The sequence below is a fragment of the Chiloscyllium punctatum genome, chromosome 2 (genome assembly GCF_047496795.1).
Source record: "Chiloscyllium punctatum isolate Juve2018m chromosome 2, sChiPun1.3, whole genome shotgun sequence".
Lineage (NCBI taxonomy): Eukaryota > Metazoa > Chordata > Chondrichthyes > Orectolobiformes > Hemiscylliidae > Chiloscyllium > Chiloscyllium punctatum.
Window position 1 is genome coordinate 93008521 of NC_092740.1, and position 27507 is coordinate 93036027.

At 41.8% G+C, this 27507-nt stretch overlaps 1 protein-coding gene across 1 annotated transcript in view; it reads left to right on the top strand.

Annotated features, from left to right (window-relative positions):
• ntrk2a (neurotrophic tyrosine kinase, receptor, type 2a) overlaps positions 1-27507 on the top strand; it is a 257804-nt gene that overhangs the window by 174996 nt on the left and 55301 nt on the right. The window contains exon 15 of the mRNA XM_072585809.1: positions 15293-15533. Coding sequence (XP_072441910.1) covers positions 15293-15533 — 241 coding nt within the window. The remainder of the gene's footprint in view (positions 1-15292; positions 15534-27507) is intronic.

Consider the following 27507-nt stretch of genomic DNA (forward strand, 5'->3'; position numbering starts at 1 on the left):
TAATGTAGTGGTCATTCATTGAAATGCAATCACTCAAGGCAACAGATCTTATTTACCAATAGATCATCATTGCACAAATGATGAAAACAAAATTTTTAAAAACCTATCTAGATATAGAATAGTTAGAATAAAAGTAAAACTTTATCAAGACAAAGTCTCAGCATCACAGAATTGTTATGGTACAAAAAAAGCCATTGGGCTCATTGTTCTTGCACCAGTTGTATTATCACGTGCCAATCTCTTGCCTTTTGTCCATATCCCTGTACACCATTTCTATCGAAATCAATTGACACTCCAGGAGTACATTATGTCTTAAATATACTAGTTGAGCTCATAGCTCTAGAAGGGCTGTTTGATTAAGTAAACATTCAAACTCTGATATTAAATACAGACATACTGTCAGGGGAGCACTGCCACTTTTCTTAGTTTCACAACAATGGGTGGTAGCTTATCATTTTTTTTAACACAGATCTGAAAAGAGGAGGAGTTTCAAAGAAGCAAAGCCAAGGCTTATGGAGATGGAAAAGTCCACCACATCTTTTCGCAATCAACAGCTACTTAGTTGCTGGTGGGTTTCCTTTTGGAAGGATGAGTCGAGAGTGTGGTGCTGGAAAAGCACAGCAGGTCAGGCTTTTCCAGCACCCCACTCTGACTCTGATCTCCAGCACCTGCAGTCCTCACTTTCTCCTATTGGAAGGATGAGCTAGGGTGAGGGTGAATTGACCAGGAACTGCATACCATTCAGGCTGGTTGTTCCAGAACTGACCACTTAAGGCTCTCAATTGGCAGTGGGGTGCGAAGGTGGAGATTTGGGCCTTCTTACCCACAACTTAATTCTTTCAAAGGCAACAGGGTTCTTATCAGCCACTATTCCACTTAACTTAATTCCCCTCCTGCTTTCAGGCTTGCTGTCCCCAGCCCAGAAGATTCCACCTTTTGATGTTTTTGAAAATTCTATTAAAAATAAATTAGCAGTCACTGATGTATCTGGAGTTGAGCAAACTGCGCTTATTGCAATCTAATTTCTGCAAGGAATCTATTGAGCCATAATTTCTCTATGTAAGTGACCCAAAGCCTGTTTTAGGGGACTGCCTCAGGCACTGGTAAAGGGATCCGCAATATATCAGGTTGGACACCCTGAAGGTAGCTTCTGACGCAGGTCACTAAAAATCAGCTTGGATTGCACTTATTTTGCGCCTGTTAAATGAGAGCACAGGAAGATCCAGTTTCTAACCTACAGAAAAATACAACTAGCTCTGAATGGTATATTAAGCAAATAAAATTTCAATGGTATCATTTTCCCTTTGATCTGCATCTGGGGATTTCCAAAAATGATCCCTCATATTCATAAAACAAGACAACCACATGCTCTTCTAATTACTGAAATTTATTGCAGCCCACATGGCGTCTTTAAAGGAACATTCTCACTTGATCCAACCAAATAATTACAACATAGCAAAATGTTTTCCAGAGACTTGGTATAAAATTCACAATCAAAGAAGAAAATTCAGATGCTAAAAACTTTTGATCTACATGGTGTCTAAACTTGATTGTTTCTGAATATAAACAGAGGGACCATGATGGAGAATTTACCTGCACTCATTGTTTGTGATGTAAGTAGCACTTGGTACTGAGCATACTGTCCGCTTGCGTCAGGTAATGCCACCCTGCACTACCAAATGTCAAGCTGCAGCTCTTGACAATGAATTGCTCTGTGGCTGGTCCAGGTCCCTGATGTAAGTCTACAGTTGAAAGATAGACAACAGTCCAACATGGGAGATATTTCAGAAATGCCAAGGGAACATTGATCAAGAATGTGCAGGGGATTAAAAATGTACTATATCCATTGAGAACCAGGAGATCTTCCAGACAAGCTCTCAGGAGGCAGTGGAACCAGATAGGCAGAGATCAATGCTCAGGATTAAACCCAAGATTCTAGATATAGTGTTGCTAACAGTGCATTGTTTGCACCAAAGTGGTCAAGATTGGTGCATTCATCTTTAAATGTTGCAACCCATCAAATGCGTTGCAACCCTCAACAACTGTTCAATTCACTTCCAACTCAAACATCTACCACTTATTACCACACAGTTCTCAATAACCCAATCCAATACAGTCCAAACTAACTTTTTAATTTTTGCCTTTGTGTATCCTTCAAAGGCAAAAATACAAAACGTGTTTGCATCATAATATGTACATGGATGGCTTACCATTGAGGAGGAGTCATCAGTCCTTTGTATTCTTTGTAGTCACAAGAGATCACAGCCAAATTTGTTTGAGGTGGACTGCAGCAGTTCAAGAAGGTAACTCAACACCACCTTCTGAAGGCCAACGAGGTACAAGCAATAAATGCTGGCCAGCCAACAATACCCACATCCCACAAGATAAATTTTTTAAAAGTTTCTTAGACACTTAGATGTGACAATCTGCTGGTTTCTCTCTTCAGACTCTCATTTATGCCTGCAGTCATTTTGGATCGTAAAAATCACAAACATTGGAATTACAAAAATCCATCCTCATATCTGAGCGCTGCAGATGAAGCTTTCCATGCAAGCTCAATTTTCTACCTTGCAAGCTCAGATTGATATTGTCATGGCTGCAGTTACAAATATTTCACAAGGATTTGCCGGACTGTTGTAATATCCAGCAACCTGCTATCCACCAGATTGCAAGGGTTGTTGAGATACTGCCATATGGGGATGGTAGTGGTCCCGTGGAGCATAAGCTGCTGTCCTCTTTCAGCATGACAGTATCTGCCCTTCCTGCTTTTGCCTGTCAGCCAACCAGCCCAGACTGCTGTCAGTTGGAAATGTAAGAGGTCAATATTCAAATTAATCTGTAATCTTCCCTACTTGAAGTCACAGCTATGCTGTAGGTACGAGGTTCAGACTGTGCTGAACACTAGGTCAGACAAAGCCTCGAGGAAAACAGTAACAAGGGAATAACACAAGTGTCAAAAACAAAGTGTTGGAAAAACTCAGCACATCTGGCAGCATCTATAGAGAGAAAAACAGAGTTAAAAGCTTTCAAGTCCAGTGACCCTTTGTCAGAATCAAACATTGCTGAGAAATGGTGGTTTTTATGCTGTTAATAGAGAGAAAGACAGACGGGGGGGTGGGGGGTGGGGGGTGGGGGGGGGGGGGCAGTGCGAGAGAGAGAGAGAGAGAGAGACAGACGGGGGGGTGGGGGGCAGTGCGAGAGAGAGAGAGAGACAGACGGGGGGGTGGGGGGCAGTGCGAGAGAGAGAGAGAGACAGACGGGGGGTGGGGGGCAGTGCGAGAGAGAGAGAGAGACAGACGGGGGGGTGGGGGGTGGGGGGCAGTGCGAGAGAGAGAGAGAGACAGACGGGGGGGTGGGGGGTGGGGGGCAGTGCGAGAGAGAGAGAGAGACAGACGGGGGGTGGGGGGTGGGGGGCAGTGCGAGAGAGAGAGAGAGACAGACGGGGGGGTGGGGGGTGGGGGGCAGTGCGAGAGAGAGAGAGAGAAAAGAAAACATGTTAAGAGTAAGTGCAAATGGTTAAAAATGGATTGGCTTTGCTGGGAGGAACCCAGACAAAACAGGACCATGGCATGTGGTGTGTGTTAACTATACAAGGATGTTGGCATTAATTGTCATTTCTGTGAAATACAAGATAATTTGGTCTATAAATTTGGTTTGAACTATTTATTTTCTGTTAGACTCAGAGAGTCATAGAGAGGTACAGCATGGAAACAGACCCTTTGGTCCAACTTGTTCTTGCTGACCAGATATCCCAACCCAATCTAGTCCACCTGCCGGCACTGGGCCCATATCCTTCCATACCCTTCCTATTCATATACCCATCCAAATGCCTTTTAAATGTTGCAATTGGATCAGCCTCCACCACCTTCTCTGGCAGCCCATTCCACACATGCACCCCCTCTGCATGAAAATGTTGCCCCTTAGGTCTCTTTTATATCTTGCCCCTCTCACCCTAAACCTATACCCTCTAGTTCTTCATCTATTTATCCTATCCCTGCCCCTCATGATTTTATGCCTCCATGGAAAACAGCCCCAGCCTATTCAACCTCTCCCTGTTAACTTATGTTTTTGTATTGTGATTGAAAAGACTAAAGCAACACTGGCCAAGTAATAAATAGAAGGTCAGATTGGTGAATGTGGAATTGAGATTGCAGTTGGATGAGTCAGTCAGAAAGGGCTTGCTGAAATTTCCAATGGACTTTCTTTTTCACTCCTCCTGCTCAGTTCCTTCCCATTGATCTGATTGCAAGTTTTATCCCCTACTGTTGGTGAGATTGTGCAGCATGTAGACTATCACAAATCATTAGAACCTACTCTGCCAATCACTGCAGGCCTCCTCCTGACTGGTCCAGGCAATGCAAGTATTATTTCACCATGACAATACTTTGCTATGTCACATTTCATGTCATGCATGCTGAGCATATTTACATAGGTTAAGCCTCAGAGTCAGCGTCAGAATGGTCAACAGATGCCTCTGACCATCCAGTAGCCATAACTTGGTTTGTTATAATGCAGTATTGGGAAGCTGAAACAAAGTTTCCACAGCCGAGGCCGCTCTAGAGGAGCCCTCAAGCTGTCAGCCGAGCATGTGTCTTGGTTTGTGATGCTGCACGCTCTCAATATCATGAGTGAAATGGCACAGTGGACTGTTGCAGAATGATGTTATAATGACTGCAACCAGGTTGCAAGGCATTGATCTGCACATTGTATTGTGTATGGTCTCAAACAACCCACATTTTGCACTTTAATTGTAGCATTGAGCAGAGTTAAAACCCAGTGGCCACAAAGCAAATATATGATATTCAGTGGCACCCATTACCAGGAGGAAAGCTATAACTCTCAAAGCTACATACTAGCTCCAGCAAGGGAAAACATAATTAGCTCTGTTTGAATATTCAACAACATTAAATGGCAAACTGCAAGATACCTCCAGCCAAAAACGAGCCAGGTACATAAAAGTTCATTGCCACAGCCACCTTCACAAATACTGGAAATATGTACCTTACCAGTTCTGAGGCTGCAATTGTATCTTGCAGAAAAGGGTGGATGAGGATGTCTTTACTGAAGTGCAAATGTTACACATGTTGCTCATTAATATGTTCACACAGGAGAATCTGCTCTTGGCTGGTGTGGAACAGTAAGCTTAAAGCTGCCTCTCAATTTGATAACTCAGTGTTATAAATTTCAAAAGTCAGTTTGATGTAGTACTGAAGGAAGATTTCTTTGTTTAAGGTGATATCATTACATCTCCACAAGCATCCTCTCTCTCCTCCATCGATGCATAGTAGCAGCAGTGTATACTATCTACAAGCTGCATTGCAGAAATTCACTAAAGATCCTCAGACAGCACCTTGCAAACCCATGACCATTTCCATCTAGAAGGACATGGGTAGCAGATTTGTGGGAACACCATTATCTTGAAGCTCCCCTCCAAACCACTCATCATCCTGACTTGGAAATATATCACCATTCCTTCAATGTCAGTGGATCAAAATCTTAGAAATCCCTCCCTAATATCATGGGTCAACCCAGCAGGTGGACTGCAGCAGTTCAAGAAGGCAGCTCACCAACAACTTCTCAAGGGCAGCTAGGGATGGGCAATAAATGCTGGTCAGCCAGCGACACCCACATTCTATAAATGAATAAATTATATTTTTAAAAAATCAAAGTTAGAGATGATGCAAAGGATTTTGTTTCACTATTCAAAAATAAACAGGAAATTCTCCCATGCCCTGATCCTTGATCAACACCATAAGGATAGATTAATTGTTTTTCACTATGTTGCTGTGCACAAGCCAATGATTCAGTTTGCCGATAAAGCCAAAGTCAGTACATCTTAAAAAGTAACATGTTGACTGTGGAATATCCAAAAGTGTGAAAGCAGTTGTATAATTTCCTACTTCTTATGAGGACGGATGAATAAGTTCCCCTCTTTTAAATCTTTTCAGTTGGCTGCAATAAATTTTTTTTTATACATAGTTTTATCGCAGTTCAATGACGTGTAGTGCTGGTCAAAATTATGGAACCCATTGCAAGGTTTTCTTCAGCAAAGAACCATAGGACTGCTCTTTCATCAGATAGATGGAGAGTTTAACCAGAGAGTCCCATGCCTCAGGTAAGGGACAAGGTTGAGAAAGTGGAACCCTCATGGTAACCTCAGCCAGGAAATTGAACCTTTGCTGTTGGTATCACTTCGCATTGCAAATCTAGCCAATCAACTCCCTGCAGGTTCAGTCGTGTGAGGGGTTGGAGAGGGTGAGAGGTAGAGATGTAAAACGTTACAGCAAATTGAGAGAGTGGTAGAGCAAGAACCTCAGTCAAAGTGGGTGTAGTAGCAGAGATAAAATTGAGACTGCACTGACCTGGGTGACAACGTATGGTGTATTGACCTCTTCAGGCATCCTAGAGGAAGAGGACACCCTCCTCTAAACCACTTCATGCAGAGGAGCCTCCAGATACCTATTCAGAAAAGTGGCATAAAGCTTCTCTTCTCTGACATGTCCACGGCAAATATCACAAAGCATGCATAGTGAGAAGGGCGGTTGTCGGCTGCAAAGGGACTTAGAAATGATGCAGAGCTGGGCTGAGGAGTGGCAGATGGAGTTCAACCCTGTCAAGTGTGAGGTTGTCCATTTTGGAAGGACAAATAAGAATGTGGAATACAGGGTAAATGGTAGGGTTCTTAGTAAGATGCAGGAGCAGCGGGATCTTGGGCTCTATGTTCATAGCTCTTTGAAAGTTGCCACTCAGGTGGATAGAGCTTGTAAGAAGGCCTATGGTGTATTAGCATTCATTAGCAGAGGGATTAAATTCAAGAGTCATGAGATGATGTTGCAGCTGTACAGGACCTTGGTAAGGCCACATTTGGAGTACTGTGTGCAGTTCTGGTCACCTCATTTAATGAAAATGTGGAGGCTTTGGAGAGGGTGCAGAGGAGATTTACCAGGATGTTGCCTGGAATGGAGAATAGGTCGTACGAGGATAGGTTGAGAGTGCTAGGTCTTTTCTCATTGGAACGGCGAAGGATGAGGGATGACTTGATAGAGGTTTATAAGATGATCAGGGGAATAGATAGAGTGGACAGTCAGAGACTTTTTCCCCAGGTACAACAGAGTGTTACAAGGGGACATAAATTTAAGGTGAAGGGTGGAAGATATGGGGGGATGTCAGGGGTAGGTTCTTTACCCAGAGAGTGGTGGGGGCATGGAATGTGCTGCCTGTGGGAGTGGCAGAGTCAGAATCATTGGTGACCTTTAAGCGGCAATTGGATAGGTACATGGATAGGTGCTTAAGCTAGGACAAATGTTCGGCACAACATCGTGGGCCGAAGGGCCTTTTCTGTGCTGTAGTGTTCTATGTTCTATGTTCTATGCAGGACAGCTCCAGACTAACAGGGTGCGCAATAGCACTTTAAAGACAGTGCAACTGACAGGGATGCTGCTCCAGCACCCAGACACCTGGCAGTAGCAAGTTCTTCCAGACACAATGGTAGAACTGGGCTATCATTGGATGAGAGGGATGTCATAGGAGTGGGCTAGATGGTTAGTTAGCGAAGTGAATTTAGGATGATATCACAAGAAAACTCACTTTGCCCAATGGAGAAAAGCCATCTGTGTATCTTAATGTAATTATTACTTAGCCAAACAAGCCATAAGATTAAACCAGGGAGACAGTGAGCAAACTTCCAGTTATGCTGTTAGAAAATCCATTTTTTCACACTCTGCCCAAAAGCTGTTGTCTGAAATATAGTTCTTTGTGTATTCCCATGTCTGGCTTTGTCTTTTTTCCTCCAAGCTAAATAAAATGCAGGTGACTCTTATCCCAATGTGTAATTTCCAGCAATAGGTCAATTAAGCAGGATATATAATTCTGAAAGACTGGTTTCAGTTATTTTGATTACATAGTAGTTTCAATGAACTGGCTTAATTTTGTGATCAGGTAATCACTGCAGTTCTCTTAGCCAGTGTTTTTTCCATGATTTTCCCTTCATAAAACCATTTTAGTACAGTAAACAGAACCAGGAACTTAAATCAAATGATGATCAAAAATTGATAGCCTATTTTTACAGCTATTGTGTCACTGGTCAGAATCTTCTATTTTGTAGACCAAGTGTACACATAGGTCTAAAAGCAGGAGGTACTTCTCCTTTGGATGGATTGGAATTTCTCATGTGCTTATATTTTTAAAAGCAAAATTGTGCAAGTCAAAAATTGAACAGTTTAGCAGGCAGACAAGACGTTCTCACCTGTCAGGATGTTTGGCCTTAATTTACAGGTACCTTTAAAGGCACCGAGATGACATTTTACTCTTAAAGTCAAGATAATTGCTTAGCCTCTACAGGCTGCCCCACCTAACCCTGAAGATGTCTGATACCAGACAGGAAGTCACCCCACAATTCAGCAATACCTCACCAAATGTTCTCTGGTAAGTCATCAGGGACAGTAGGTATGTAATTTCCCAAGGGATGGTAACAGTACGTTAAACTGACTGGGAAAGCCAGCCAGGACCAAAGAAACAACCAAGATCATTGCCTAGGGATGACAAAAGAGAACCTGACTCCAGTAATGCAAAAGGAAGAATGATCTCCTGTGCTTTGTCAGCATATGCACCACTATCTACTTAATGCTTCATGCTCATATGAGTCAGAATTAGCATTGTGAGGTTGCCACTGCACACGATTGCAAACAGGAAATTGGTGGAAGGCATCTCCATGAGATATCTCGCACGGTGAATGATAAATATAATTAGCCGCCACACAATAGTGCACTACAGTCTGGCTCTCCCACATGTGACAAAGTTCACAGTGAAAACACAAACAGATTTCAAACAAACACTCAGATGAGCCAGCGTCAGGTCTCTGACTCCTCACTATAACAGGGAGAACATTTAGAAATCTGAGCAGTTTTCAGCAAAGGATTGGATGGAATAAGACAGAAAATCACAAAAGTTGTCTTCCCTCTCAGGAAAATCTCAGTGTCACATATTATATAAAGCATCAGATTTTTATCAGTTGCTCTAACTTTGATGATGAAACAGAAGTACCATTCATCCAGCAGCTTTAATGGCTCAGACACCTCAGTCCTGCCTGCCCTAGATAACTTTCCTGCTAGGAGCCATTATGGCTGAATGTTGAGGAGGATGGTTTCCCCAGACAATTTGCATTCCTTAGATGGCAATCCTAAAACCACAGAAAGCCTTCCAAGACCCATTCTGAAGGACCATAAATCTCATTAAGTAGCATGACAGAGCATGTCACAAGCAATTTAAACACATGCACACCACAAAGATTATAAAGGTGGGATTATTTATGCTATTGGTAAAGAATCTTTAATAGACATTAATGAGAAAGCTAAACTTAGAGGAATGAGTTATTCACAATAGATATTTGCCCAAGTTGCAGATCTATCAATATGTTGTAGACTTAACTCCTGATCTTTAAGCAAATTGGTGATGAGTTCGTGATCGCCAATTGGGTTGGGGGTGAACTGTGAGGAGGATGCAGAGATGCTTCAGTGTGACTTGAGTGGGTAGGCAAATGCATGGTAGATGAAGTGAATAAATAAAAGGTTATCCACTATGGCAACAAAAACAGGAAGGTGGATTACCTGAAATCTGATAGATTGGGATGGTGAAAATGCAATGAAATCTGGATGTCCTTGTACAGCAGTCACCGACAGTAAACATGCAGATGCAGCAGGTGATGAAAGCATATTGGCTTTCAAAATGAGAGGATTTGAGTTTCTTTTCAAATCACCAGTGGGATGTGGGCATTGCTGACTGGCCAGTGTTTATTGCCCATTTCTAGCTGCCCTTCAAAAGGTGATGATCTGCCTTTGTGAGCAGCTGCGAGTCATCTTACAATGCCCTTAGGGATGGAATTCCAGGATTTTGACTCAGAAACAGTGAAGAAATGGTAATATATTTCCACATCAGGATGCGGAGTGGGTTGGAGGGAACTTGCAGGTGGTGGTGTTCCCATATATCTGCCCTTGTTTTTCTAAATGGTAGTGGTCAGGGTTTGGAAGGTGCTGTCTAAGGATCTTTGGTGAATTTCTGCATTGTATCTTATAGATAGTACACATTGTTGCTACTGAATGTTGGTGGTGAAGGGAGTGATTACTTGTGGATGTGGTGTCAAACAAGTTGACTGCTTTGTCCTGGATAGTGTCAAGCTTCTTGAGTGTTGCTAGGGCTGCACCCATCCAGGCAAGTGGGCAATATCCCATTCCACTCCTGACTTGTGCCTTGTAGATGATGGGCAGATTTTGGGGGATCAGGAAGTGAGTTACTCGCCTCAGTATCCCTAGTCTCCGACCTGCTCTTGTAGCCACTGTGTTTATGTGATGAGTCCAGTTGAGTTTCTGATTAGTGGTAACACCAAGGACATTGGGGGATTCAGTGATGGTAACACCATTGAATGTCAAGGGGCAGTGATTAGATTGTCTCTTTTTGGAGATGGTCATTACCCAGCATCTATATGGCATGATTGTTTCTTGCCACTTGTCAGCCCAAGCCTGGATATTGTACAGATATTGTTGCATTTGAAGATGGACTGCTTCAATATCTGAGAAGTTGTGAATGGTGCTGAATATCCTACAATCATCAGCAAACATCCTCACTTCTGACCTTATGGAAGGAAGGTCATTGATGAAGCAACTGAAGATGATTAGGCTTAGGACACTACTCTAAGGGACCCATGCTGAGATGTACAGAAGCAGGGGTGTCTTGCCGTACAGAGCCTTGGCGAGACCACACCTAGAGTATTGTGTGCAGTTTAGGTCTCCTTATCTGAGGAAGGATGCTCTGGCTATGGAGGGAGTGCAACAAAGATTTATCAAACTGATTCCTGAGCTGGGAAGGACTGAAATATGAAGAGAGACTGGATCAATTAGGACTGGAGTTTAGAAGAATCAATTGGAGGTGGGGTAGGGAAGGGGGAGTAAATTTCAAACCAATAAAATTCTAAAACTGGACTAAAAAGGATAAATGTAGCAAGGGTATTGTTGATGGCCTGGGAGTCAAGAACCAGGGGTCAGAGTCTAAGGGTATGTGTAGGCCATTTAGGACTATGATAACCTGGAGAATGCAAGAGAGCTAGAATTCTCTGCCACAGAAAGTGGTTGAGATCAAAGTATTGAACGGTTTGAGGAAGGAGTTAGGTATATTTCTTAGTGCTAAAAGATATGGTGAGAAAGCAGGATGATCAGCCATATCACATCAAATGGTGCAGCAGGTTTCAAAGGCTGAATGGCCTACCCAGCTCCTATTTTTATGTTTCTAAGCCTCACTTGGAGAACCTCCTATTGCTAACTTCCCCTGATCACATGACACCATTTTTACCTTGTGTCCCAGGAGATCTTTCTCTCTTCATAGCTTTGAACTTAAGATTTTGCCCAGATTGCTCACCTAAGCTCAGCTCTTCAATGCTAATTTACCAAACTGGAGCTTCAGCTCCTGACTCCTGTCTTGTTGTCTCTCTCTTCACCAAGAAGCTTAAGTATGCCACCAATCTGTCTGGTTAAGTATTCAGCAGTTGCATGCTTGCTCTAATTCCCCTTCCTGGTTCTCCAGTTATCAGAAGCTTCCAACTGATAGGTTATGCCCATTGCCTCTCACTTCATCCTCTGCAGTCCCACCCCAAAAACGTAACCCCCTTCAGGAAGGGACCCCGAGGAACTGATTTGCTCTCCTCCACTATTGCCACCTGCTGTCAGAGGCCCTGCTAAAAAAAAGTGCACACCGCACCAGGTACAGACCTCAAATGCCTGGATATGTGAACACATATTTTCTGCTTTGTAGTAACAAAATTGTGACCATCAATATAACCCCAGTGGATTGAGTGTTAATGAATATTCATAACATGTTAATGAGTGCAAGAGACTTTGCCAGGGTCAAGGTTGGGAAACCGGACTCACCAAATTGCCAAATTTTAACATGGTGCTAGCAAACTGAATTGGGCTTCTTGCCCAATTTATTTTTCCCTTCTACTTTGCTAAACTCTTCAGACAGGCCTGGAAGATTCTGCCCAATACACTTATGTGTTTAATGGCTTATAACACATTCCCAGCTCGCCACCATGACTGAAAAATTCAGCAAGAGGATAATTTTCACAAATAAATCCTTTTTGTCCTAAATATCTATTGTATCACTAATCATAGGAAAGTGCAGCGTGTCAGAAGGTTGTTGCTTTTTAACAGATGCTGCCCATAAGTATTAAAGCAGATGTCCTTGACACAGGAAATATGTGAGGAAGCAGTTGCAATGCTTTCATTCCTGCTTGAGCCTTTTGTTCTTACTGTTCTTTAGTCTGGTTTCTGTCTACAACCTTGAATCAGACATGACCAAAGGTGCTGAATATCAAAGGAGAGCTGAAAAGTAACCTTTTCACCATTAAAATAATTTAGCCATATCAGGAACAACCTGAGCAAAACTGGGATCATTGGTAGTGTAGAGATGGTCGTGATGCGTGAAGTTATCAGGGAAAATTGGCCAATAGCTGTGGTAAAACTTTATGTATAGCCAGCTTCCTTTGCATCATAAAAGCCAATAATGGTAACTGTAGAACCACTTTGCTCGAGTTCCTCAGGTGCCCATGAGAAGGAAACATGCTATCTCAAAAAATAGTCAGGAACATCGAAGAGGTAAGAGACAGCATAAAATTAAAAGAAAGGGCTTATAAAAATGCAAATCCCATGAATGAGGCAAATCCAAAGATTAACAAAATGCCACATCGTAACTTACAAAAGCAGTTAAAAAGGATTATGAAAGGAAACTTACTAGGGACATAAAATGCAATGAGAGATGTTGTAGTTAAGAGTACTATTGGCTCACTGAAGGCCGAGAGTGGGAATATTGTCAGCATCCAATTGTATATGGGGGTTCAATGCCATGAACAGGTGCAGAAAATAGTCAAGAAGGCTAATGTAATGCTAAAGGGCTGGAGAATAGGGATCCAGATGCTACGCTGCAATTATACAAAACCTTAATTAGATCCCACTTCAAGAACTGTGAGCAGATCTAGGCAGTACACTTCAGGAAGGATGTTATGGTCCTGGAGGGAATTCCATACAGGCTTACAAAGATGATATCTGGACTTCAGGTGTGAATTTATAAAGAGAGATTTGGCCAATTAAGCCTTTATTCTCTAGAGTGTAACAGGTTAAAGGGTGACCTAATGAAGGTCTTCAGGATATTAAAATAGAAAGGCAAGGTAGATAAAGATAAACTATTTCCACTGGTTGACAATTCTAAAACCAGGGAACATCATCTCAGAATTAGGACAAGGCCATTCAAGAGAGCTGTTAGAATGCACTTCTTCTGCACAGAGTGGCGAAGATTGGAACTATTTTCCTCAAAATGCCAGTTAATGCTATGCCTGGAGATATGTAAAAATAATTAATTTCAATTTTGGCTTTTTTCTGTGTTCCCACTACACTGTAAATAAAATTATATTTATTCATGTTTGTATTTTATTCTGAAAAAGAATTTGCTGAATTAATCACAAAGAAGCAAATGTACATTCCCTCTCAAATATAAAATGTCATCCTTATTGCTGAGATTATTTAACTTGAATTAATATGCATCCAATGTCATTTTGAATTGCTCGGGTGAACAGGAAGATCTAATACTTGGACTGTGATTAGAGATCATTTTTATTATTTCTAAATATAAACAGTGCCAAAAAATCTTCACTTCTGTGGTACCTCCCTGGCTACAGCAGAGGTGTCAGAGGATTGGAGGATGCCAGTGTGGGACCAGGGAAGCAAGGGAAGAACCAGGAAACTACAGGCCAGTCAGTCTAACCTCAGTGGTGGAGAACCTGTTGGAAACAAATCTGAGGGACAGACTTCATCTGCACTTGGAGAAGCAGTGATTAATTAAAGAATAGTCAGCATAGTTTTGTTGACGAGAAATCAAATCTGATCAACTTGATTGAAGAGGTAACAAGATGTGTACTTGAGGGCAGGTATTTGATGCAGTTTACTTGGACTTCAGCAAAGCTTTTGATAAGTCCCAAATAAGAGGTTAAGAGCAAAGGTAATTGCCAATTGGAATCAAGAAAATTTGGCAAGTTGGTTCCAGAATTGGCAGAGGGTAATGTCCAATGGGTGTTTGTTGACAGTGGGGACCCTGTGGGGATCAGTGTTGGTGCCCTTGCTGTTTGTAGTATATATAAACAATTTAGACTCAAATATCGGAGGGTTGATCAGTAAGTTCATAGATGATACAAAAGTTGGTGCAGTGGTAAATATTAAGGAGACTAGCCTTAGATTACAGGAGAATATAGATGGGCTTACCAGCGACAAATGGAATTCGATCTGGGTAAATGCAAGGTGATGCACCTAGGCAGGACAAACAAGCCAATGGAATACACGTGAACATTAGGCGCCTGGGAAGCACCAAAATCAGAGGGAACTTTGTGTGCACACCCATTGGTCCCTTAAATTAGTATAATAGTTCAATAAAATGATTAAGGTGGCATATGAGATTCTTACTTTTATTAGCTCAAGTATAAAGTTTATGAGTATGGAGGTTCTGCTGGAACTATATAAAAAGTTGGTCAGGTCACAGTTAGAGTATTGTGTGCAGTTTTGAAACCCAAATTATAGGAGCGATGTGATTGCACTGGAGGCGGTGAAGAGTCATCTTGCCTGGACTGCAAAGTTTCAGTTTTGAAGAAAAATTGGACAGACTGTGGTTGATTATAATGGAGCAGAGGAAATTGATTGGGGGGAGGGGGTGCTGACATAATTGAGATATAAAAAAATTATGAGGGGCATAAACAGGGTAGACAGAAAGAAATGTTTCCCCTGGTGAAGCATTTAATGAGAAGGGGCATAGGTTTAAAGTAAGGAGCATGGAATGTGAGGAATATTTTTTTAACCCAGATGGTGGTGGGAATCTGGAACTCACGGCCTTTAAGGATTGTAGAGACAGAAACCTTCATAATATTTAAGAAGCATTTAAATGTTCACTTGCAATGCCAAAGCACATAAAGTTATGGACCAAGTGCTAGAAAATGGGATCAGAATGGTTAGGTGCTTGTTTTTGGCTGGCACAGACTCAATAGTCAAAGAGTCCTTCTCCATAGACTTCTATGACTCTCTGTCCTTACACCCATCTTCTGTCCTGTGGTGAAGTGAAGAAACATGCGCAGGGGGAATGCACTGCTGGGTGAAAGTGTGCAATCACAGTTGTGATTATATATGAGTAAATTCCAGATTGTCATCAATCCCATCACACTACTTTGCTCACAATAACAATTTTAATTCCCTTTTTTCTTACTCTCCAGGTCTCATGGACCTGATGCTGTATTCCTCAATGATGGCCAGTGCAACAGAATGGCAGAGCTGACTCAGTCGCAGATGCTACATATTGCAATGCAGATAGCAGCAGGGATGGTCTATCTGGCATCTCAACACTTTGTTCACCGTGACTTGGCTACACGGAACTGCCTGGTGGGAGAAAACCTACTGGTGAAGATTGGTGATTTTGGAATGTCAAGAGATGTGTACAGCACAGATTACTATCGGGTAAGTGAAAATTGTGATTTCACTATATCCCAATCACTTTTATGACCTCTGGAAATAAGTGGGATGAGTGTAGATATGCTGATGTAGAATTAATAGGCCTAAGGCCTTGTACTGTGCTCTCTGACTCTAAGTAACAAACTAATAGGTTAAATTAAATAAATATTCTAGAACGGTAAATAATCACTCTAATTCTGTAATAGTATTCCTGGCCTTGCAATGGCTTTATCTGCAACATGCTAGAAACAGCAGTATCAATGTCTAGAACAAAGGAATGAACTTTAAAACTACAGCTTGACCATGAGGGAATGAAGTCAGAAAGCACTTTTTATAGAATCATGGGAGAGTTAATGTACAGAAGACAACCGTTCATCTTATTGTGTTGTGCTGTCTCTCTACCCCTACAATATTGTTTTATACAGTGGATATTAGGAAATCTGGAACTCTTGATTACTGAGACTTGTTGAATTAAAAATTTGTAAACAAGCATTGAAAAGTTTGTGAAGGGTTATGGGCGGATGAGTAAGCTTATAAATCAGCTTTGACTTAATCAAATAGTGAAACAGATTGGAGCAATTCAATGTTAGTCTTAATAAACTAGCAATGTTCTTATGTTCCTAAGGTTCTACAGCTTATTACAAAGATCTCCCATTGTTACTGAAAAAAGCTATCCGCAGTAGCTTGTGTGACATCACCACAGTCAGGCTGACCATCCATACTTTATTCATGAACCTTACCAAATCATCATTTGAATTAACTCATTCATCACTTCAACCATTGTTTCTGACTTGCTGACTGGCAGACCTGTGTTTATTGGATTAACCAGATTCTGAACGTTGGACTGAAATACTGAATTTTCTTTAGTTTGTATTTTATAGCCTATGCTAGATGCATTACCAAAACTATACTGTAATAACGTTTAACTGATCAACCCTCCATCTGGATCTAAATAGAACAAAATAAGGAACACTGTAAAACCTCAGATATGGTATGTTCACCTGTGATGGTTTTCCATTTCAAGTTGATGTTTTAGCTAATTGATGCATGTGATTATTCTTCTTTGTGCCTCTGTAGGACTTAGTAGTGGAAAATTCCAACCTGAATCTGCCCCATTGCTTACTCCAATACTACCTACCCCCACTCCAGGCTGGACTCTGAGCAATTATTGATTTTGAGCCATAATCACCTCTACTTTTGTAGTTTGATAACATCAGAATAAGGAAAGAATCGAACACTGTTCATTTTAACTAATGTGATTAGAATGTAATTACTACGAAAATCAGAAACAAAATAAATTGAAATGTCACCTATACAGGGCGCCTGAAAAGAAGAAAGATAGGTTAACAATTGAGAGTTATCCTATTATCATAACACAATCATAACTTTGAAGTGGACATGCTCACATGTGCATTTGAATAGCATGAACTACAAGAACTCGTGTCAATATCATACCTTAAACATAATGCAACATCTCAAGGTGCTTCACAGGACATTAATCAAGAAAAATTACACACAAACCTCGGAGTACCCTTTGGTTGATGGCCAAAAGCTTGTTTAATCAACAAAATAGGCTTTAAAAAAGGAAAAAAAAACAAAAGAACAGAAAAGAGAACTTTAGAGAAGGTATTGCAGATGTTAGGGTGTGGGTAGCTGAAGGCACTACTATAAAAGCTGAAACAGTGGGAATCTTTAAAAAACAAGAAATAGAGAAGTGCAGATATCTGTCTGTTTTGAGCTGAAGGGGATTGTAGAGACAGAGAGGATTCTGGGTAATTCAAGATGAAGGATGGGAAAAAGTTGTGGCTGTAAGAGCTGCTTCTTTTTTGAGGTATAATCAGTATTGAAGCTGATTTTCTCACATTTTTGGAACTACACTTACTGCTTTACAAGCTGTTGCATTGTTTTAGACCTTTGGAAAAGAAAGAGATCAAAACAACAGTACTTTAAAAAAGGAAGAAGAGAGAGAGAGACAGCAGATGGAGGGTGAAACAAACAGAGAAGTAGACCTGCACAGCTGACTGCCTCTGCTGTCTAGAAACTCTGGATATCAGAGTTTGTTCCAAGAAAAAAATAAACATACAGTGAAATTCACAGCTGACCTTAGAGAAACATGTGTGGGGAAGCTCACAGCAGGGGAGCAGCTAAGTGACTTTTTTAAAAAATGTAACCTCACTTTGTTTTTGTAAATCTACGGTTCTTTTTTATTATATGTTTTAATGAGATCTGTCTCTCGATTAAACTTTATAGAATATAAAATGTAGATACTGAGCTATCCTAGAGCAGTAAGACTGCTATTTTCCAGATCTGTAGACTGTTAAGTTGCAAAGATGGTATTTAGTAGAATAATGTGCTCTTCCTGTCTGATGTGGGAGATTAGGGAGACTTTCAATATTCCTGATGATTATGTCTACAGGAAGTGTGTTTGGTTGCAAATTGTATTGTATCGTTTGGATTGGCAGTTAGTGGAACGAAGAATTTACAGGAATCACAGGTGTGATGGAAGGCAGTTTCAAGAAGGGAGAAAAACCACAGATGCAGTCAGATCGATGGGTTACTGCGAGGAAAAGGGGGTAGGCAGGTAATGCAGGAGTCTCCTGTGGCTATCCCTATCTCAAATAAATATGCTGTTTTGGAAAATGTTGGGGGATGATGGACTCTAGGGGGAATGTAGCTCCGATAGCCAACTTTCTGGTAGCAAGACTATAATGAGGGGTAATGAGGGGTACAACAAGTTCAAAGCAATAATTGTGATAGAGGATGCTCTAGTTAGAGGCACAAACAGATGTTTCTGTGGTCAACCAGACATCAGAATGGTGTGTTGCCTCCCTGGTACCAGGAGCTAGGAGATTCCGGAGAGGGTGCAGAATACTCTCAAAGAGGAGAGGGACCAGTTGTAAGTCATTGTACAAATTGGAGCTAACAGTGTAGGACAAGAAAAAGATGAGGTTTTGAGGGGAGCAATTAGGCAGGAATTTAAAAAGTAGGTCCTTGAGAGTAGTAATATCTGGATTACTCCTGGTGCCATGAGCGAATGAGGGTAGGAATGAGAGGATAGAGCGGATGAATGCGAGACTGAGCAGCTGGTGCGCGATAAAAGGGTTCACACTTTTGGATCATTGGAATGTCTTCTGAGGTAGTCGTGACCTATATGAGAAGGACAGATTACACCTGAATTGGAAGGGGAGTAATGTACCTGTCTACTACCTGCAGTGAGATTTGCTAGAGCTGCTCGGAAGGAATTAAATTAATAAGGGATGGGAGGGACCCCAGGCAGGTAGTGAGAAAAGTGATCAGTCTGAGACTGGTGCAGTTGGGAAAAGGAGTGAGTCAAAAAGCCAAGGCAGGCAGGAACAAAGCAGAGGACAATGTAGGGATGATAAATTAAAGTGTATTTATGTCCACGCCAGAGGCCTGACAGTAAGGCAGACATGGTTGGGAACTTGGGACTGGCATATCAAAACTATTATAGAAACGTAGCTCTGGGATTGACAGGACAGCTTAATGTTCCAGGGTATAGATACTATAGGAAAGATAGAAAGGTGGTGGGGGGGGGTGTCAAGAAAGGAGGGGATGTGGCATTTTTTGACGAGTGATATCGTTACGACAGTACTTAGGGAGGATATTCCTGGAAATACGACAAGGCAAGTTATTTAGGTGGAACTGAGAAATAAAAAAGGGGGGATCAACTTATTAGGATTGTACCAAAAACCCCACAGTAGTCAGCATGAAATTGAGAAGCAAATGTTTAAGGAGATTTCAGTTATCTGTAAGAATAATAGGAGGATAATTGTCAGGGCTTTTAACTTTCCAAACATAGACTAGGACTGCCGTACTGTTAAGGACTTGGATAGAGAGGAGTTTGTTAAATGTGTACAAGAAAATTTTCTGATTCAGTATGTGGATGTACCTACTTGATGCAAAACTTGACCTACTCTTGAGAAATAAGGCAGGACAAGTGACTGAGTGTCAGGAGGGCCAGTGATCATAATTCTATTAGTTTCAAAATAGTGATGGAAAAGGATAGGCAAGATCTAATAGTTAAAGTACTAAATTGGTAAGGCCAATTTTGACTGTATAAGGCAAGAACATTCAAAAGTTGAGGGGGTCAGATGTTTGCAGGCAGAGGTAGCTGGTAAGTGGAAAGCCTTCAAAAATGAGATAACGAGAATCCTGAGACAGTGTGACTGGTGGTTGAAGGGAATGCTGGATGACGAGACAAAGTGAGGTTTTGGTCAAGAAAAAGAAAGAAGTGTATGTCAGGTATAGACAGCAGAAATCAAATGAATTCCTACAACGGCAGTAGAAGTTTACTTACGAGAAAAATCGAGAGGGCAAAAAGGGGACATGAGATAGCTTTGGCAAATAAGGTTAAGGAGAATTCAAAGGGATTCTACAAATATATTAAGGTCAAAAGTGTAACAAGGGAGAGAATATTCCTAATGAAGAGCTTTTGTCTGAAAAGTTGATTCTCCTGCTCCTTGGATGCTGCCTGACCTGCTGTGCTTTTCCGGTGATACCCTTTTCGATTCTGATCTCCAGCTTTGCAGTCCTCAGTTTCTCCCTTAAAGATCAGCAAGGCCACCTCTGTGTGGAACTGCGGCAGATGGCTGAGATACTAATTGAGCATTTTGCATCAATGCTTGCTGTAGAGAAGGATATGGAAGCTAGATAACTTGGGGAAATAAATAGAGATATCTTGAAAAGTGTCCATCTTGCAGCAGATGTCTTAAAACACATAAGGTGGACAAATCCCGGGGATATGATCGCGTGTACCTTAGAACTTTTTGGGAAGCTAGGGGAAAGATTGCTGGGCCCCTTGCTGAGATATTTGTTTCATTGATAGTCACAGGTGAGGTGCCGCAAAACTTGAGGTTGGCGAACGTGGTGCCACTATTTATGTAAGGTGATCAGGAAAAAAGCCAGGGAACTGTAGACCAGTAAGCCAGACATCTGTGGTGGCCAAGTTGTTGGAGGGAATCCTGAGGGACAGAATTTATATGTAGCTGGAAAGGCAAGAACTAATTAAGGATAGGCAACATTTCTTTGTGTATGGGAATTCATGTCTCATTAACTTAATTGAATTTTGAAGCAGTAATGAAGAGGATTGTTGAGGGCAGAGAAGTGGACGTGATCTATGTGGACTTCAGTAAGGTATTTGACAAGATTCCGCATGGTAGATTAGTTAGCAAGTTTAGATCACATGGAATACATGACAGAACTGGCTCAAAGGTAGAAAACAGAAGGTAGTGCTGCAGGGTTGTTTTTCAAACTGGAAGCCTGTGACCAGTGGTGTGCCACAAGGATCGGTGCTGGGTCCACTGATTTTTGTCATTTTTATAAAAGATTTGGATGTAAACATTTGGATTTCCACTTACCAGCTACCTCTACCTGCAAACATCTGACCCCCTCAACTTTTGAATGTTCTTGCCTTATACAGTCAAAATTGGCCTTACCAATTTAGAACTTTATGTTTAATAAGTTTGCAGATGACACCAAAGTTGGTCTTGTAGTAGACAGGCAAGAAGGTTACCTCTGAGTACAATGGGATCTTGATGAGATGGGCTGGTAGGCCAAGGAGTGGAAAATGGAGTTTAATTTAAATGTGAGGTACTGTATTTTGGAAAGGCAAATCAGGGCAGGACTTATACATCTAATGGTAAGGTTATGAACAAAGAGAGCTTGGAGTGCAAGTTCATAGTTCCTTGAAAATGGAGTCACAAGTAACAGGACAGTGAAGAAGGCATTTGATATGCTTGCCTTTATTGGTCAGTGCATTGAATATAGAGATTGGGAGGTCAGTTACAGCTGTACAGGTCACAGGTAAGGCCACTTTTGGATTACTGTGATCAGTTCTGGTCTCCCTGCCGTAGGATGGATGTTATAAAACTTGAAAAGGTTCAGAAAAGACTAACAAGGATGTTGTCAGCATTGGAGAGTTTGCGCTCTAAGGAGAGGCTGAAATGACTGAGGTTATTTTTCCCTGGAGCATCGGAAGCTGAGGGGTGACCTTATAGAAATTTATAAAATTTCAAGGGGCATGGAAAGGGTGAATACACAGGGTCTTTTTCCTGGGCTGGGGGAGTCCAGAACTAGAGGGGAGAGGGGAAAGATGTAAAATGGACCTAAGTGGCAACTTTTTCACGCAGAGAGTGGGTTTTGTATGGAATATGCTGCCAGAGGAAGTGGTAGAGGCTGGTACAATTATAACATTTTAAAAGCATCTGGATGGTTTCATGCATGGGAAGGGTTTACAGAGATATGGACCAAATGCTGGCAAATGGGAGTAGATTAAATTAGAATATCTGGTTGGCATGGATGAGTTGGGCCGAAACATCTGTTTCCATGCTGTACAGCTCTTTCTGATTCTGGGACTCTAACTATGTCTTCTATATCACTGACCCCGTCGAATTCCCAAAATAAGGTGACCGATTTGGTAGGACTAAGGGTCATGAACTTTACAGTGGTGCCTTAGTGTCATGTTACCTGACAGTTCCTGCCAAAATTGAAATTATTTGTTGACATGGGGAGAATGGCATTTCCCAAAGGTATGGGGCCCATTTCCATCAGGATTTTGTTTAGCTGAGGTGCTTCACTATGGTCGGATGGAGTATAGAACTGTGTTTTCTCCACAAGTTCTGGCTCACCTACTATCCATCCCACTCTGTCCAAATGACACATGATCTGACAGCAACCATTTCCAACAAAGTTTTGAAGTGCTCAAACTAACAAGGCAGGTAACTGGCACAACCAGATTTTACTTGAAATTCAACTCCCCCTAATGGTCATTGCCATTGTGTCCCTTTCTCCTACAGCCCAGGAATTACAGGCTTTCTGCAATTAAAACACTTTTTATTATTATATGTTCAATGAAATACTGCAGTAGTATTAGCCTAGTAATGTTCCATGGGATTCATCTGTTTCAACAGAAGATGGATGGAAACCTTTGTAAAACAGCTTAAAGGGAAGTTCATCATCATACTATCTAAAAAAAGCACTCTAATGTAACTTAAACACTTTCCCATATCCACATATTGTTATATCTTCTGGTTTCCAAAATGAAGGAAATGATCACATTTTTAACTCCAGAATGCTGGAGTTTCTCCATGTGGCAGCTGAATGCTCAACACATGAGTGCAGTGCAGTTGTGAATATGACACACAAGATATAATTTCTCTGAACAAATAACTTGGCCTGTAATTCTAATCCTGACTCTATCTGAAATCCAGAATTGTCAGGAGAAATCAAACTACACCTCCATTGTCATGGCAGTAAATGCTGCATTCATGACTAAAATGTCCAGCAACACAGCTGATGACAGTGACAACTCCTGTGAAGAGGTAAGCGTGCAGTTAGGGTGACAGTGCAATGAGAGGCCAGGGTGCCAGGCAGGTAGAATGCCAGGTGAGTAGGGTACCGTGTAAGCAAGGTGCCAGGATACTAAGTGGAAGGCCACAAGTGCATAACTTGCCAGGTAAGTGATGGTGTACTCAGGGTATGTCAGGGTTGGGCAGGGTGGTGTCAGATTTGATTGCAGGGATGGGGGTGGGGTGAGGTTTAGCAGTGGGGAACAGGGTACTGGAGAGAAGGGAGATTGGTTCTGGTAAGGACAGTGGAGTGGGAAGGAAGGTGGCAGACAGTCAGGCCTGGTGGATAGGAATGTGTCTTGTTAGGAAGGGAGTTCAAGGCTTTTGACCCAGCAATAAAAGAAGAGTGACAATATAATTCTAAGTTAGAATGCTGCATGATTTGAAGGGCAACTTACAGATACTGATGTTCCCATGCACTTGCTGCCCTTGTAGAAGGTAAATGTCCAAGGTGCCAATGAAGGAGGTTTATCAAGCAGCTATAGTGATCTGATGAATAAAACACACAACTCCCATGTTGTGTTGGTGATGAAGAGAGTAAATGCTTAAAATACTGATGGGGTCTAATCAAACAGGTTGCTTTATCCTGGATAATGTTCACCTTGTTGACTGAAGTTGAACCTGCACGAATGCAAGCGAGTGGAAAGAATCCATCACATTCCCAATATGTGCCTTGTAACGAGTGAATAGGTTCTGGGGATTCAGGAGGTGAGCTATTCACTGCAGAATTCCTAGTCTCTGAGTGCTCCAGTAGCCACAGTATTAATATGGCTGGTCCATTTCAATTTCTGGGCAATCATAGCTCCCAGGATGTTCACTGCGGGAAATTTCTCTGGCGCAAATGTAACGTGTCTCTTATTTGTCCAAATCTGGATGTTATCCAGGTCTTGCTATGTTTGGATCTGGTTTGTTTCAGTATCTGGGAAATCATGATTGGTGTTGAGCATTGAGCAAACATCAACGAACATCCCCAGTTCTGACTTTATGATTGAGGTAACCTCTTTGATGAAGTATCTCAAGATTGTTGGGCCCAGCACACTACCTTGAGGTAAGACTAAAATAGTATCTTGAGGCAGAGATGATTGACCTCTAATTATCACAGTCATCTTCCTTTTACTAGGTTAAAAATCACACAACACCAGGTTATAGTCCAACAGGTTTAATTGGAAGCACACTAGCTTTCGGAGCGACGCTCCTTCATCAGGTGATTGCGGAGGGCTCGCTCGTAACACAGAATTTATAGCAAAAGTTTGCAGTGTGATGTAACTGAAATTATACATTGAAAAATTGATTGTCTGTTAAGCCTTTCATCTGTTAGAATACGGTGATGGTTTCACTTCTTTCATGTGAAAATCACTAAAACCCTTTTTTTAAAAGTTGCATTCTCAGGTTAGCTGTTAACAATGGTGGTAGCTAGACAATATGTTGAAGGTGTTAGCCCCCTGTGTTCTCTGTCTATGACCTGATGTTTAGATTGATTCTAATCTAAAAAGTGAGATAATGGAGTTTTACATAAATTCATGCAGTTTTTGAGCTGAGTTCAACATGAATGTATGCAGTTTTTGAGCAAAGTGCAATGTAACTCTGCAAGTACAAATTCACCACACAAAATATTTGTGTGCATGTGGGTCTTTGTCTGTGTGTGTTTGTCTGGGGTGGGAGGGAGTCATCCCCCACCAACCCAACCTCCACTCCTGGCACCATCCCCTGCAACCGCAAGAAATGCAAAACTTGAACCCACACCTCCCTCCTTACCTCCATCCAAGGCCCTAAGGGACACTTCCATATCCACCACAAATTCACCTGCACCTCCACACACATCATCTATTGCATCCGCTGCACCCGATGTGGCCTCCTCTGTATTGGGGAGACAGGCCACCTACTTGCGGAACGTTTCAGTGAACACCCCTGGGACATCCGGACCAACCAACCCAACCACCCCGAAGCCCAACACTTCAACTCCCCCTCCCACTCCACCAAGGACATGCAGGTCCTTGGACTCCTCCATCGCCAGACCATGGCAACACGACGGTTGGAGGAAGAGCGCCTCATCTTCCACCTGGGAACCCTACAACCACAAGGGATGAACTCAGATTTCTCCAGTTTCCTAATTTCCCCTCCCCCCACCTTGTCTCAGTCAAATCCCTCGAACTCAGCACCGCCTTCCTAACCTGCAATCCTCTTCCTGACCTCTCCGCCCCCACCCCTCTCCAGCCTATCACCCTCACCTTGACCTCCCTCCACCTATCGCATTCCCAACGCCCCTCCCCCAAGTCCCTCCTCCCTACCTTTTATCTTAACCTGCTGGACACACTTTCCTCATTCCTGAAGAAGGGCTGATGCCCGAAACTTCGATTTTCCTGCTCCTTGGATGCTGCCTGACCTGCTGCACACAGCAACACATTTCCAGCAACACATTTTCAGCTCTGATCTCCAGCATCTGCAGTCCTCACTTTCTCCTTGAAGATTACTAGTGAAGATATTTGCAAATGCTTTTGGTGTGTCTTTTATATTGATATGCTGGGCACACTATTATTGAAGATGGGGGTTTTTGTGGAGCTTCAGTTTGATTTAATAATTTCATTATTCACCATGCCGAGCTTAGATCACATTGGTTGTGAGGTTGTCTATCACCTGTTGCTTCTGCTGTTTGCAAATAGTTCAGTGTTGCACCTTCATCAGGTTGACGCCTCATTTTCAGATATGCTGTCCTGCACCTCATGATGAACAGGGTTCATTCCCCAGCTTATTGGTGATAATGAAGTTGGGTTTCACTGGACCATGAAGTTAGAAACATAGAAAATAGGAACAGAAGTAGGCCATTCAGCCATTCGATATAATCATGACTGATCATCAAGCTCGGTACACTGTTCCTGCTTTTGCCTCATACCCTTTGATCCCTTTAGCCCTAAGAATTATATTTAACTCTTTGAAATCATTCAATGTTTTGGCCTACACTATTTTCGCAACAGAGATTTCCACAGGCTTACCACTCTCTGGGTGAAGAAAGTTCTCCTCATCTCAGTTTCTCCTGAAAATATGATGCCTAATTCTGGGTTCCCGGTCAACAGGAACACAACCTGATGTTTACCTTCCTACATTTACCTTGTTTAGTTTGTTAGAATTTTATAGATTGCTATGAGGTCCCACTCACTCTTCTGAATTACAATGAATAAAGTCCTAACTTTGTTCATACTCTCCATAAGCTCTTCATGCATCAGACCATCCATCCCAGGAATCAATCAGGTAAATCTTTATTTTATTCCCTCCATAGTCAGGCCATCCTTCCTTAGGTGTAAAGACCAATACTCCAGGTGTGGTCTCAGCAAGAATCCCTGTTCCTATTCTCGAAACCTCTCACTATGAAGGTCAAAATACCATTTGCCTCCTTCACTGCCTGTTACACTAAATGCTAACTTCCAACAGCTGGTGTACAATGATACCCAGTTCTCATTGCAACACTACCTTTACCAATGTATCACCAAATCAGATAATAATCTACCTTGCTGTTTGTGTTACCAAAGTCGAAAACCTCACATTTATTCACGTTATACTTCATCTGCCTTGCATTTGCCCCCTCACCCAACTTGTCAAAAGCACAATAAACAATTTGTGGTCAAATACTATTTTACTTCTTTAGGCACCTCAAATGCATCCAGTTTCGATTTGCTAGATCTATTCTACATCTAACCTCGATTGGTCTAACTGTTACAATCGTTATTACTTTTGTTTCTAAACTAAGAAAGATTATTGCTTTAATTTGCTTTCAATTATGTAAGATCATGGAGTCTCAGGTTTAACAGCAACTTATGTTGGGTTTTAGGTTTTCATTCTTGGATTCTGTACATTTCTATTGCTCAGGCGAGAACTTAACATGTTTGGAGATGCTTTGACCTTCATTTACCTTGACATTAATGGCTGACTTATGTCTTCTTCCATTCAGCTTCCTTGCAGGTGATTTCATGTAAGCCTTGAGATGTGTTGATCAGAGAGACACTAGGGCAAGATGTCCTTTGTCTCTCCATATTTTGAGAGTGTCCTCATTGTCGCTGTGCCTTCACACAGTTAATGAGGTGATAAGATCATGATTTTCAACCCACACTGTTCTGTGAATTCCTTAACTTCTCTACAAAGCAACTATTAACAGATTATTCTTTCAAGACTCCCTTGCTTGGAAAGACAGACTAGTGCTGTTAAGATGATTGCTATAGCTGTCCAGTCATTCACTTTTTGGATAAAGGGAACTTAGGATAATAGTATACAACATGAGATGCTATTCTTATTTGTGTGTGAATGAGTCAGTTCTCTCAGTGTGGCATAGTCAGGATGGTACTTCAGTAGCTCTCATTGGCTGTGTGTTTTCTGTATTTCTGGTATACATTGCATGCAGACATCAGTTGCACACAGTCTTAGTGGATCTGGTTCTGAACTTACTCTTCCCTATTCCCACGTGGCCTCTGGAGAAGTTTCTCATGCATCATTTTGTATCATTTTGCATCATGATGACTCTAGATCCATAACCAGAACACCATCATCTCGTCAGGTGTCAGGTGGAATTTTTCAGGAGCCTGAACAATATATGCTAACAATCTTATGAACTGCAGGTTTCACTT